This window comes from Oncorhynchus clarkii, chromosome 5 (assembly GCF_045791955.1).
Source record: "Oncorhynchus clarkii lewisi isolate Uvic-CL-2024 chromosome 5, UVic_Ocla_1.0, whole genome shotgun sequence".
NCBI lineage: Eukaryota > Metazoa > Chordata > Actinopteri > Salmoniformes > Salmonidae > Oncorhynchus > Oncorhynchus clarkii.
Window position 1 is genome coordinate 75,282,888 of NC_092151.1, and position 12,853 is coordinate 75,295,740.

The following is a 12,853-nucleotide window of genomic DNA, read 5'->3' on the forward strand; positions in this document are numbered from 1 at the left end:
GAGTAGCCAGATTCCCAGCTGCAGCAGTCTCAGCAGCAGTGTTTTACAGCACCTGTTCTCATTCTCCTAGCTGGCCCAGGGCGTCCCGCTGAGGGTCCATAAATCAGTCGTCGGTACTGGAGAGGGGTGGACCGGTAGAGACACTCTGCTGTCTCTGTCCCTGTTACTGTCATTCGTCTCGTTTTTCTCACTACACTGCCAGTTGTTCTGTCATCAGTAATTTTCAAAGCTGGGGGACGACAGTGTCTGTCTCGGTCCCCCCCATTTGGCAGAGATAGTGGTGTCTCCCTCCCTTCCTCCTCTCCTCTGCTGTCTGTGTTCATAGGAGAGTGATGGGTGAAGAGTTTGTTGTTGAACTGGGTCAAACATCTCTCTCTGATTTTTCAAGCTTCCCTGATTCCCATCCTAGGAATTTCAAAGTAAAAAAGCACAATAAAAACTCTGAGTCACCTCTTAACCCTCCCATCTGCCAATCCTCCTCCCAGCCCAACATGTGGATACTTGTGTGCTCTAGCCAGAGGGGAATAGCAAACAGGGGAATATAATAGGGAAGTCTAACTAGAACTGGGAAAAACATCAGAAGTTGTTGAGCATATATATGAGTGCTGATCTTCAGGACGAACAAACTCTGCTTTTCAGGGATATTGTAATCATATGCATACATTGTAAGTATTAGCTTTGAGCTTTGCTTTGGCTGTATAGAGAAATAGAGAAATGCTTGTGACATGACCACTCCTTTCACATTCCTTTCATTCCGTACTAAACATGGTTGGTTGACCTAGGCACGAATGAGTTATGCTTCATTGGAAGTGGTTAGTAGTTCATAGATAGGTAGTCTCTATTCACATTTGTGTATAAAATAAATGTTTGATACAGAACACTGCTCATGGATGATTGGTCAAAAATAATTTTTCTCTGGCTAATACTTATTATCGATTAATGAATCAATAATCATAATGGATGACCAGTGTCTTCTTAAACAGCTGCAGATTCTGACTGCTGAAGTTATGAGATTTCCTGTTTCTGTCCCATAATTCATAGCGAAACTGGCCAGTTGCTGTTCTGCTTTTGCATTTTTTGGGGGCAAAAAACATCTCTGACTAGACAGTATTCCTGTGCTCTCTGTTGCCTCTGTCTTTCTTTCTCCCTCATTTTAGATCAGCTGTTTCCGTCATCACTCTCTCATGTTAGATGGTCTGATATCAGGCGAAGGGGCATGTACAGGAAGTAAGTCAACATTCTTCTGTATAAATGTAAACCATTTGAACATCGTCATCATCCTCCAAAAAAAAATTAAGAGTCTCTAGGCTTTTTTGTTGTTTTTGTAGGGCCCCCAAGCCCCCCATCGATGAAGTTGTGTCATGGCGACAATCCCTGAAAAAACTCCAGGAGTCTAAAAGTAAGACAATGTACTCTTCTTTACTCTCTCTCTCTACTACTATTGATACTGTTGATTGGTACTGTTGATACAGTCCTACCAAAACATATGCAGGGAAGTGGTACCAGTATAAGCCTAAAGTCAGGGGGGACAAGCTGGCTGTCGTTGTACATATTTTGTCTTGTGTCGATTAGAGTCAGTTCTCCAGCTGTGATTTATATTAAGCAATTAGTGTGAGTAATGCAGTTTGCTGTTTGTTTGTGTTCCCAAAAGACTCATGAAAAATGGCACACCTGCATGGCTTTATAAGTAGGCTAAGCATTTTGAGAAGGAACGGTAGGCTACAAAGGACAATTATTCTCCCATAAGACATCTGCAATGGTTCACTCACATCTAAAACACGTTTTATGACATTGTACATATTTTTTTAGGCAACAAAAGTTATTATACTGTTTGCTAATTTATTTGCATTGGTCAGCAAATGGAAGCCCAGAACATCTGTTGGTGAGCTTGAAAAAGCATCTCCTTAATAAACCCCTGTCAATTTCCTGAACCAGTTTGACAACTTTGTGGGCTAGCCTGCTCTCTCTAACTAAACCTGTGTTCTGCAGGTCATGGTCAGTGGCCATGCTTACATGTATGTGCCTGCCTGTGTGAATGTGAGTCTGTTTCACACCATCTCCTTTTTATGTCTCTACCGTGTAGCAGGGCAGCTGGCCTTCAGAGAGTTCCTGAGGACAGAGTACAGCGAGGAGAACATCTTGTTCTGGCTGGCCTGTGAGGAGTACAAGACCATCACCACCAGCAATGAGATAGCTATAGCAGCCAAAAGGATCTACGCAGAGTTTGTACATGTCGACGCTCCCAGACAGGTACGTAAAGACATCAGACGGAATGGTGTAGCTTAATCTTCTTTCCCCCTCTCTCTTTCTTTCATTTATTTTTTTAATCGTTAGCTCTCCGCCTCAAGCTGTCTCACAATCATTCTGTCTATGTGTCCCTCTCTCTGTCCAACATGATGGCTACACAAAGGCAATGTTTCATTCATTACTCAATTCCAGATAAACATCGACTGTGGGACCAGGCAGGAGATTACAAACAGCATGTCTCAGCCGACCCTGAGCTGCTTCGACAAGGCACAGAGACTGATATACAAGCTGATGAAAAAGGACTGTTATCCCAGATTCCTGAAATCTGAAATCTATCAAGGTCTTTTAGAACCATCAGAAGCCCGCTGAGGTTCCAGAACCAGGTGGAGAATAATAGCTGTTAACAACCAACAGTCTGTGGGCTGACAGGGATTCAACTCTCTCCGCTCTAACTAGCTGCCCATGTAAGTTCAGCATGGTTTAACTCTGGGCTGGAGCACAAAACACAGGCCCATGCTCTGTAGTCTCTCTAATAATAGTTAATCATCTAGCTCAGTGGCTCCTAATCTTATTCTGAGGTGTGGCCACCCAAAATATTTTCAACGTAAACATAAAGTGGAATACTCTCCATATAAATATGCTAATATTATAGATAATAGATATGATTACAAATGTTATACAGTACTGACTTTATTTAGAGTATAAAGCATTATGTATGTTTTATAACTTTTTATTATCCATTGATTATCAATTGATCGTTACTTTTAACTGTAATAATTCATGGTATTCTCCTGATGTCTATGAAAACTAGGATATGTCAGACCTGCCATTAAAGCCATGAAAAATAAGTTTCAGTCTATTTTTTTAATGTATGTGTCTTTTCTGTCTATGACAGGAATTCATTATGCCAACCCAATGCAATGTTGTGTATGCGGGTGTATGTCATTAGGATTCAGAAAGCCAATCCAACACAATCAGTGCAGCATCAGCTGAGGTCATAGTCTCTTTCTCTCAGTCGTACCCTCATGTTGTTCTTCTTTATCTCTCAGACCCAGAGAAACCCCAAACGCTCTGTTCCCTAGGCAACCAGGCCAATGGGCCATCTTTGAGACCTCTCTCTCACTCCTATCTCTGCCTCTCTCTTGTGTGTTGTGTTTTCACACATTGTACAGTGGGATTTCATGTTGTTTACAGTTCAATTGACCTCTCGGTGTTATGTGTAACACCAGTCCAGGTATGTATAGTTTCACCCCAGCAATGTCTGTGTACGCTATCCCTGATGCAGCGAAAATAATAATACTTTTTAAAAAATGAAGTAAGCTTTATGCAACATCTTTCTGAGTATGGACCCATCACACCTTTTATATCTCCCAGCAGGAGGCCATGTACTCTAGAAGGATCAACCGCCTGCCTCCACTTCAACACACCAGATAGACACCATCTTCCCTCCACATACAGACCCCCACAAGGATATACACCTGGCATCTTCCACTTGTAAACATAGACACAATTAAATGTAACGCATACCAACCTGCTCTAGGATATGATACCATGTTCATTGCTTCCCTCAGTGAGTCCCACACATCCACACACACATAGGCACTTTAATTGTGTTTCCGGCCAAACTTATACAGTTTCAAGAAAAAGTATGTGAATTGTTCAAAAAACGTCACAATAGTCGACAAACACAGTGTTAAACTAACAACACACACATTTTTATTTTTATTGTCTATATTGAATACATAATTTAAACAATCACAGTGTAGGTTGGGAAAAGTATGTGAACCCCTAGGCTAATGACTTCTCCAAAAGCTAGTTGGAGTCAAGTGTCAGCTAACCTAGTGTCCAATCAATGAGACGAGATTGTTAGAGTTGCCCTCCAATATAAAAAACACTCACAAAATGTGAGTTTGCTATTCACATGAAGCATTGCCTGATGTGAACCATCCCTCGAACAAAAGATATTTCAGAAGATTAAGATTAAGAATGGTTGACTTGCATAAAGCTGGAAAGGGTTATAAAAGTATCTCTAAAAACCTTGATGTTCATCAGTCCACAGTAAGACAAATGTGTCTATAAATAGAGAAAGTTCAGCACTGTTTTTACTCTCCCTAGGAGTGGCAGTCCTGCAAAGATGAATGCAAGAAAATAGTGTGAATGCTCAATGAGGAGAAGAATCCTAGAGTGTCAGCTAAAGATTTATAGAAATCTCTGGAGCATGCTAACATCTCTGTTGATGTAAAACACTAAATACGAATGGTGTTCATGAGAGGACACCACGGAAGAAGCTACTACTGTCCAAAAGCAAACATTGCTGCATGTCTAAAGTTCGCAAAAGAGCACCTGGATGTTCCACAGCACTACTGGCTAAATCTTCCGTGGACAGATGAAACTACGGTTGAGTTGTTTGGAAGGAACACGCAACATACTATCTGGGTAGAAAAAAGGCACAACACACCAACATCAAACCCTCATCCCAACTGTAAAGTATGGTGGAGTGAGCATCATGGTTTGGGGCTAATTTGCTGCCTCATTTCCTGGACAGCTTGCTATCACCGACGAAAAAAATTAATTCCCAAGTTTATCAAGACATTTTGCAGGAGAATGTTAGGCTGTCTGTCCGCCAATTGAAGGACAACAACCCAAAAAGAAGTACATCAACAACAGAATGGCTTCAACAGAAGACAATACGGCTTCTGGGGTGGCCCATTCATAGTCCTGACCTCAACCCAATTGAGATGCTGTGGCATGACCTCGAGAATGGTTCACACCAGAAATCCCAAGAATATTGCTGAACTGAAACAGATTTGTAAAAAGGAATGGTCCAAAATTCCTCCTGACCTTTGTGCAGGTCTGATCCGCAACTACAGAAAATATTTGGTTGAGGTGAGACTGTGATGGTACCCCTCTTATCGGCTCTTAACCAACCATGCTATTTTGTTTGTTTTTTCACGTTTCTAGTTTTATTTTTTTTTACATAATGTTGCTGATACCGTCTCTTATGACCAAAATGAGCTTCTGGACATCAGAACTGGATTGCTCACCTCAAACTGGAAGAATAGTTATTCTTCAATGAGTCGGACTAGAGGAATATAATACAGACACCCGACCATGCCCAGATCCTGGAGAAGGAGACTGAGATTTCATTGAAAGAGATCAGGGTGCCTTGTGAGGATTAGGTGACAAGTGGCTAATCCGCCCTGACCTTCTGTTCTGCTAGCTAACGTTCAATCACTGGAAAATAAATGGGATGAACTGAAAACACGTTTATCCTACAAAATGTTAATATCTTATGTGTCACGCGGCTGAACGACGACATTAAGAACATACAGCTGGTGAGTTATACACTCTATCGACAGGACAGAACAGCAGCCTCTGGTAAGACACAGGGCGGGGGCATTGATGTAAACAACAGCTGGTGCACGATATCTAAGGAAGTCTCGCGGTTTTGCTCACCTGAGGTAGAGTATCTCATGATAAGCTGAAGACCACACTATCTACCTAGAGAGTTTCCATCTGTATTTTTCGTAGCTGTCTACATACCACCACAGACTGATGCTGGCACTAAAACCGCACTCAGAGCTGTATACCGCCATAAGCAAACAGGAAAACGATAATCTAGAGGCGGCGCCCCTAGTGGCAGGGAACTTTAATGCAGGGAAACTTAAATCAGTTTTACCTAATGTCTATCAGCATGTCAAATGTGCAACCAGAGGGGAAATAAATTCTTGACCATATTTACTCCACACACAGAGACATGTACAAAGCTCTCCCTCGCCCTCCATTTGGAAAATCTGACCGTAATTCTATCCTCCTGATTAATGCAGACAAGCAAAAATTAAAGCAGGAAGCTCCAGTGGCTTGGTCTATAAAAAAGTGGTCAGATGAAACAGATGCTAAACTACAGGACGATTTTGCTAGCACAGACTAGAATTTGTTCCGGGATTCTTCCGATGGCATTGCGGAGTACACTACATCAGTCACTGGCTTTATCAATAAGTGCATCGAGGACGTCGACCTCACAGTGACTGTATGTACATACCCCAACCATAAGCCATGGATTACCAGCAACATTCGCACTGATCTAAAGGGTAGAGCTGCCGATTTCAAGGAAGCTTATAAGAAATCCCGCTCTGCCCTACGACGAACCATCAAAAGCAAAGTGTCAATACAGAACTAAGATCGAATCGTACTATACCGGCTCGACGCTCGTCGGATGTGGCAGGGCCTGCAAACTATTACAGGTTACAAAAGGAAGCACAGCCGAGAGCTGCCCAGTGACATGAGCCTACCAGACGAGCTAAATAACTTCTATGCTCGCTTTGAGGCAAGTAACACTGAAACATGCATGAGAGCATCAGCTGTTCCGGACGACTGTGTGATTACGCTCTCCACAGCCGATGTGAGTAAGACCTTTAAACAGGTCAACATTCACAAGGTCACAGGGCCAGATGGATTACCAGGACGTGCACTCCGAGCATGCACTGAGCAACTGGCAAGTGTCTTCACTGACATTTTCAACCTCTTCCTGTCTGAGTCTGTAATACCAACATGTTTCAAGCAGACCACCAGGGTTGCGTGCTCAGTCCCCTCCTGTACTCCCTGTTCACTCATGACTGCACGGCCATGCATGACTCCAACACCCTCATTAAGTTTGCTGATGACACAACAGTGGTAGGCCTGATCACCGATAACGATGAGGCAGCCTATAGGGAGGAGGTCAGAGTGATCACATTGGGAGACTGCAATGCTGATGTTAATGCCAAAACGCAGGTTGTTCTGCAATGCAACCCATCTGTTACTAAGGCTCTAAGTGTGTGTGTGTGTGTGCGTGTGTGCGTGTGTGCGTGTGTGTGTGTGTGTGTGTGTGTGTGTGTGTGTGTGTGTGTGTGTGTGTGTGTGTGTGTGTGTGTGTGTGTGTGTGTGTGTGTGTGTGTGTGTGTGTGTGTGCGTGCGTGTGCGTGTGCGTGCGTGTGTTTAGCAGATGTTCTAGTAACATAAGCATTTTGCTGCACCCACTATCTCCTAACAATGCAGTAATGCCAAACAAGTACACAAATAATAAATAAAATAAATATATATTTATATATATCAAGAAATCAAGAAAGTTAGGAACGTGTCTAATTAACAATCCAAATAGCACTGTAACAGTAATCCAAATGCAATTTAATGTATTTACAATGGGGTAATTTACACAAGATCAGCTAGGAATGAGATGTACAGCAGTAGATTTATTAGAGTGAACTATGTCAAGAATCCAGTATATTCAGTACCAGTCAAAAGTTTGGACACACCCACTCATTCAAGGTTTTTTCTTTATTTGACTATTTTCAACATTGTAGAATAATGAAATAACACATATGGAATCATACAAGTGTTAAACAAAAAATACTGAATAAAGAAAAACCCTGGAATGAGTAGGTGTGTCCAAACTTTGACTGGTACTGTAAATACATATGCAGTGTGTATAAACAGTGTAACTATAATACAATGTACAGTAGATTAAATATTAGAATGAGCTACAGCTGTATGTTGAGAATGCAGTAGGGTCCAGTGGTTTATTGTCTATACCATGGAAGAGCAGCGTTGGCTGTGTGAAAGTGTGAGAGTTTGTGTGTGAGTGAGTGTGTGTGTGTGTGTGTGTGTGTGTGTGTGTGTGTGTGTGTGTGTGTGTGTGTGTGTGTGTGTGTGTGTGTGTGTGTGTGTGTGTGTGTGTGTGTGTGTGTGTGTGTGATAGATTGTGTGTGCGTTTGTGATAGTGAGTGAGTGTGCATCACCTGGTAGATGGCTAGTGATGGCTCTTCAACAGTCTGATGGTCCAATAGAAGCTCTCGGTCTTAGCTCTGATGCAGATGTGCTGTCTCTTTCTGTCAGACGGTGACCAAGTGAACAGTCCGTGGCTCGGGTGACTGAGGTTTTTAATGTTCTTGTATGGGCGTGCGTGCTTGTGTGTGTGTCTGTTTGTGGTATGTGCATGTGCTTCTGTCTAACTACAGAAAAGAGAAACGTTCTCTAACCAAGACGGCGTCTGCCATTTGGAATATGAAACTTGAAGACAGAACATTAATAAGACAGTAGGGTTATAAAAGAGATTAGACCAGTGACCAACATCTACATAATACCACACCAGCCCAGGAATACAGCAGGGATTTAGGTCTCTACAAAACATACTATTGCATTAAAATAATCTGTTCCTCTGTCTATCTCCCTTTCAGGGCTGGGATGATAATACAAATCTGCCTGAGCCAATACAAAGATTGGATCAAAGCAACATAAACAATATCTCTGTCAATTATAGGACAGGGCATTGTTTGGGCCTGAAGAAAAGACAATAACACAGCATAATATATTTGGAAACAAAAAAAACTTCAAGTTCCTAGTGTGAAGTGAAGTTTTCATTTGGTAGTTGAAGGTGACATTACATAGAGAAACACTATTGTGTCTTCATTCCTTTAAAACCTGGTTACATAAACAAGTTAGAGCAGGCAGGGACAGACAAAAACACTGTGAAATCTCACAACATGGTAGAGACTTCATGCCATGCTAATCACATGTCCCTCTGAGTTGGCAGAGGGCCAGGGACATTGGGAAGAAGGATAGTTCTGAAAGCCTCTCAATCATCTCTTGGTGTGTGTGAGGGTCTTAAATTATCCAACAGCACTCCCCCATTTTACTATGATATCTTACGAAGGTCCTGAACTCCCTATTTGTAACATTGCACTGATATTGCCTAAAAATAAATACTTTACCCAAGACTATAAGGATATTTCCCATTGACTATCGGGGTTTTTCAGATCCCCTAACAATACAGTTTGCAGGTCCATCTGAAATATTATGAGATAGTAAGTACTATTCCTGGACCTGACTCCAAAAGCGAGCCATCGATGGACAGTACCAACAAATATGCTCTATGGATTCTGTTTAATTTAATCCCATACCTATTCTGATAGACCCCTGTGATGGCTGGGTGCTGATTTGGGAGACAGACAGGGAGGGGATAGAGGCCCCGGGCTGCAGAGTAGAAGAGATAACTCCCTGGGACTTTGGGTCTGGTAAAGTAGCAGCGGAAGAACTCACGGAGGGAAGGAGATAAGGTGTCTGAGTCTCTGCTGAGTCCCACAAATTGTCCCTGGTCCTGACTGGGAAAGGCTGAAGTCCTTTCACAGCTTACCTCCTGCAGTAGGGCTTTCTGCACTCTAATACCAAGCATTAAAGGTTTAGAAATGGGTTTCTTACATTATCTGGGAACATACCTTATCCCTAGTTCCTTCTGAACACCCCATTCTGAACAAACACACTCGCACACACACTCCCCACCTCTGATTCCCTCATCCCAGATGCTGCTTTGACAGTAAAGGTTAACAGTTCAGTATATATGATGAAGGGTTTGCAGGTATGTTTGGAACGTCAATACTTGAGGAGAGTTAGATTCAAATTTTTCCAATTAAATTATTTTAACATATTCGCTCCCTTCTCAACATTACTCTACCACTGAATGTACAGCTCGGTTTCTTATTAATATCCACTAGATGGCAGCAAAGACGCCATTTCAATTGCACCATGTAACAGAAGCAATAACTTTTTTCTGAACAAATGATTAATTATGAGTCAAAGTTTCAAAGAGAAATTCAAATTCATGAGCAAATGAACCATGGAACAGTTTAGTTTTTGAAAATATATGATTTATCTCAACCTATACATTTAACAGGGCCCTATGCTATTGTTTCTGAATAATGCCATTGCATAAACTCGTTGCATAAACTCTAAGTGAACCAAGTCTCTAGTCCTTGCAACCACACTATAGATTCTGCTGACCAAGGCCCGACAGACAGGAGAATTTGAATCATAACGCCTGAGCTGTGTTTTCTATGGGGGGATTTCAGAAACCACAAAATATAACACTGTCAGTCTGACTTCTCCTGAATCTCCTGTGTTTCCTCGGATGCCAAGCCGTTTCACTTCCACCTCAGTTCAGAGGAAGTCTGTGAGGGTTTTGACGACACAGACACCCACCCTGTCCTCATAGCTATGGAAAATGGTGTCCCTCATCCCAACACTCTATAACCCTGACAATGGGTGCTAGCTCGCTGTCGTGCTTTTACCTCTCCACTGGTTTTCCTATTGCAGGAAAAGGAAAGGAGGAGAACAGGCAGCCACTTTAGACTATTGGGACCCACGTTGAGTCCTGCATCACAAAACTATGATAGCCTCACCTATCGTGGGTGTGTACGGCAGCAGAATAGTAAGTGTGTGCACGTCCACTTGTTTTATGTGTCAATAAAGTTTCAACAGCACACGGGCATTTGAAAGTTGCTTTGCATAGTTTGACAATAACATTGGCACTCCTGAGATGAGGTTGTCCTCATATATTTGCAGTTTTTCCTCAATATACAATAGTTATTCAATAATATGCCTCTTTACATTGTCTACTGTACCTTCATGTTGTAACACTGGAGTAATCTGCCTTCCTGTTCTTACACTATGTAAATGGCTGTGTTGTTACCAGGTTATTATTGTAAAGATGATTTATTTAATGGGATGTTAGTGAGATGCTAGTGCAATGCAACAACTCCTACTAGCAGGTCAGATATTATTGACAGTAAGAACAAAACAAAACTGAGAACTGAGGCAAGACTGAGTCTCCTTTCTCAAAATGTTTAATATTGAAGTACAGAATTTCACAATTGACGCTATGTTGCTAAATTGAGTTAAAATCAGTAGCACTTTCACAATAGGGATTGCCAAAACACTGTAATCGGTGGAAATAAAAGGTTACATTAACATCCTGAGGCGTTAGTTCACTCATGGTTATTGCGAATGTGAGAAAGCTTATGTTTCTAGTCATGTCAGAGATGATTAGGTGCAAGTTGATTTGAGTGCATTCTTTGTAAACCAAAATTATATTTACCAAGCACATCTAGAACCTCTTTCTTGGTACCACACCATCTTACAAGGAAGCAGACAAGACAATGACAAAACAACAACCTTACCAACTGTCTGCTGACACAATAACAAAATTACAGAACATAACAAATTGTCTCTACAAAACTTAATGCTCTACCACAAATACAACTGTATGGGTTCAATGTACACAATGGACAGTGGTGTGGCCGTCCCTCTCCCAGATAGACCCAGACATACTAACAGAGCTAACAGAGTCCTACTCTATTCACAGGCCAGGCAATTAATGAATTGACTGTTTCATCTGCTGTCTCTTAGCTACTCATTATAATTTAATTAGCCAGTAGTCTAAAGACCTCATAATAGGTGTCACAGCCTGAGGCTCCACTTGAGAGAGAGAGAGAGAGAGAGAGAGAGAGAGAGAGAGAGAGAGAGAGAGAGAGAGAGAGAGAGAGAGAGAGAGAGAGAGGCAGAGAGAGAGAGAGAGAGAGAGAGAGAGAGAGAGAGAGAGAGAGAGAGAGAGAGAGAGAGGCAGAAAGAGGAAAAGCTGCTCTAAGGGTAACTTTCTCTGCTGGAAGATACAATAGCACAGTATAGTTCCACTAAACATTTAGGAATGTCACATCAGATGTCACAATCTAAAATCCCTCTGTCAGGGTTTATGACTAAATGTAGACTTCGAACGATTGTAAAAAAAATCAAATGAAATTTGACTGAAGTAATTGCCTGCTATAATGTGTCCAAGTGCTAGAGTAAAAATACACATTCTAAGAATTGAGCCATTTACAATGTAAATCTACTTTTAATCTGTCTGTTTGTATATTTCAAGGCATGGCATATGAGGGTGCAGAGAGATACCGGATGGGTTGGATGATACTTTTCTTGTTAACCATTTCTAAAAAAAAACATATACAGTACTTCAAAGCGGGAAATCAACCAATCCTCCATAGTTAGCACAGTGGAAATGTCAAATGATTTATTATATAAATGTTGAAAGTGTGTGGGCGACAGAGAGAAACAAAATGGTACAGTTTGAAGCCATGTGGCCGAGAGTGATGCTGGCGCTGGAGATGGGGGTGTGAGCAGGTGTGTCTGGCCAGGGGTGATGTCGTGGGTGTTTGTGTGGGTCTGTATCTTGTCATTTGTACGTGTATGTTTGGTGTTGTAGTGTAAAAATAAAATACAAAAATAAAATAAATGCAGCCATTTACAGTAGCAATGTAGTTCTCTGTCAATCATGTTGACTGTGGACTGCAAGTCGACATGTCCCAATGTCCGCATCCTATGACGCAACATCATGGCTGACTGGTAGTTACACACCCTGTGATGAAATAATTTTAAAAAAAATGACAATACAGTGTTCTCTCCTGGAGGGCCGTGTATACAGACATTTGATTATTTGTAGCCTACATGTTCAAATCAAATCAAACTTTATTTGTCACACGACGAATGCAACAAGTGTAGACCTTAACGTGAAATGTTTTTTTTAGAAGCCCTGACCAACAATGCCGTTCAAGAAAGAGTTAAGAAAATATTTACCAAATAAACAAAAGTAAAATATAATTAAAAGTAACATAATAAAATAACAATAATGAGGTTATATACAGGGGGTATCGGTACCGAGTCTATGTGCGGGGGCACCGGTTAGTGGAGGTAATTTGTAGGTAAGGGTAAAGTGAAGTGATTAATGCATAATGTATATAAT

General features: G+C 41.5%; 1 protein-coding gene across 2 annotated transcripts; it reads left to right on the forward strand.

Annotated features, from left to right (window-relative positions):
• The first annotated feature begins 529 nt into the window (after nucleotides 1-529).
• Nucleotides 530-3,092, forward strand: LOC139410218 (regulator of G-protein signaling 21-like). 2 transcript variants are annotated; one of them, XM_071155685.1, is made up of 5 exons: nucleotides 530-665; nucleotides 1,158-1,227; nucleotides 1,308-1,399; nucleotides 2,084-2,250; nucleotides 2,440-3,092. In XM_071155685.1, exons 1-5 carry the CDS (start codon nucleotides 599-601, stop codon nucleotides 2,614-2,616), a joined length of 573 nt encoding a protein of 190 aa, XP_071011786.1. In that variant the 5' UTR covers nucleotides 530-598; the 3' UTR covers nucleotides 2,617-3,092. The 2 variants fall into 2 exon arrangements, with proteins under 2 accessions (XP_071011786.1, XP_071011787.1); XM_071155686.1 differs by having other exon boundaries at nucleotides 1,329-1,399.
• The last annotated feature ends 9,761 nt before the right edge of the window (nucleotides 3,093-12,853 follow it).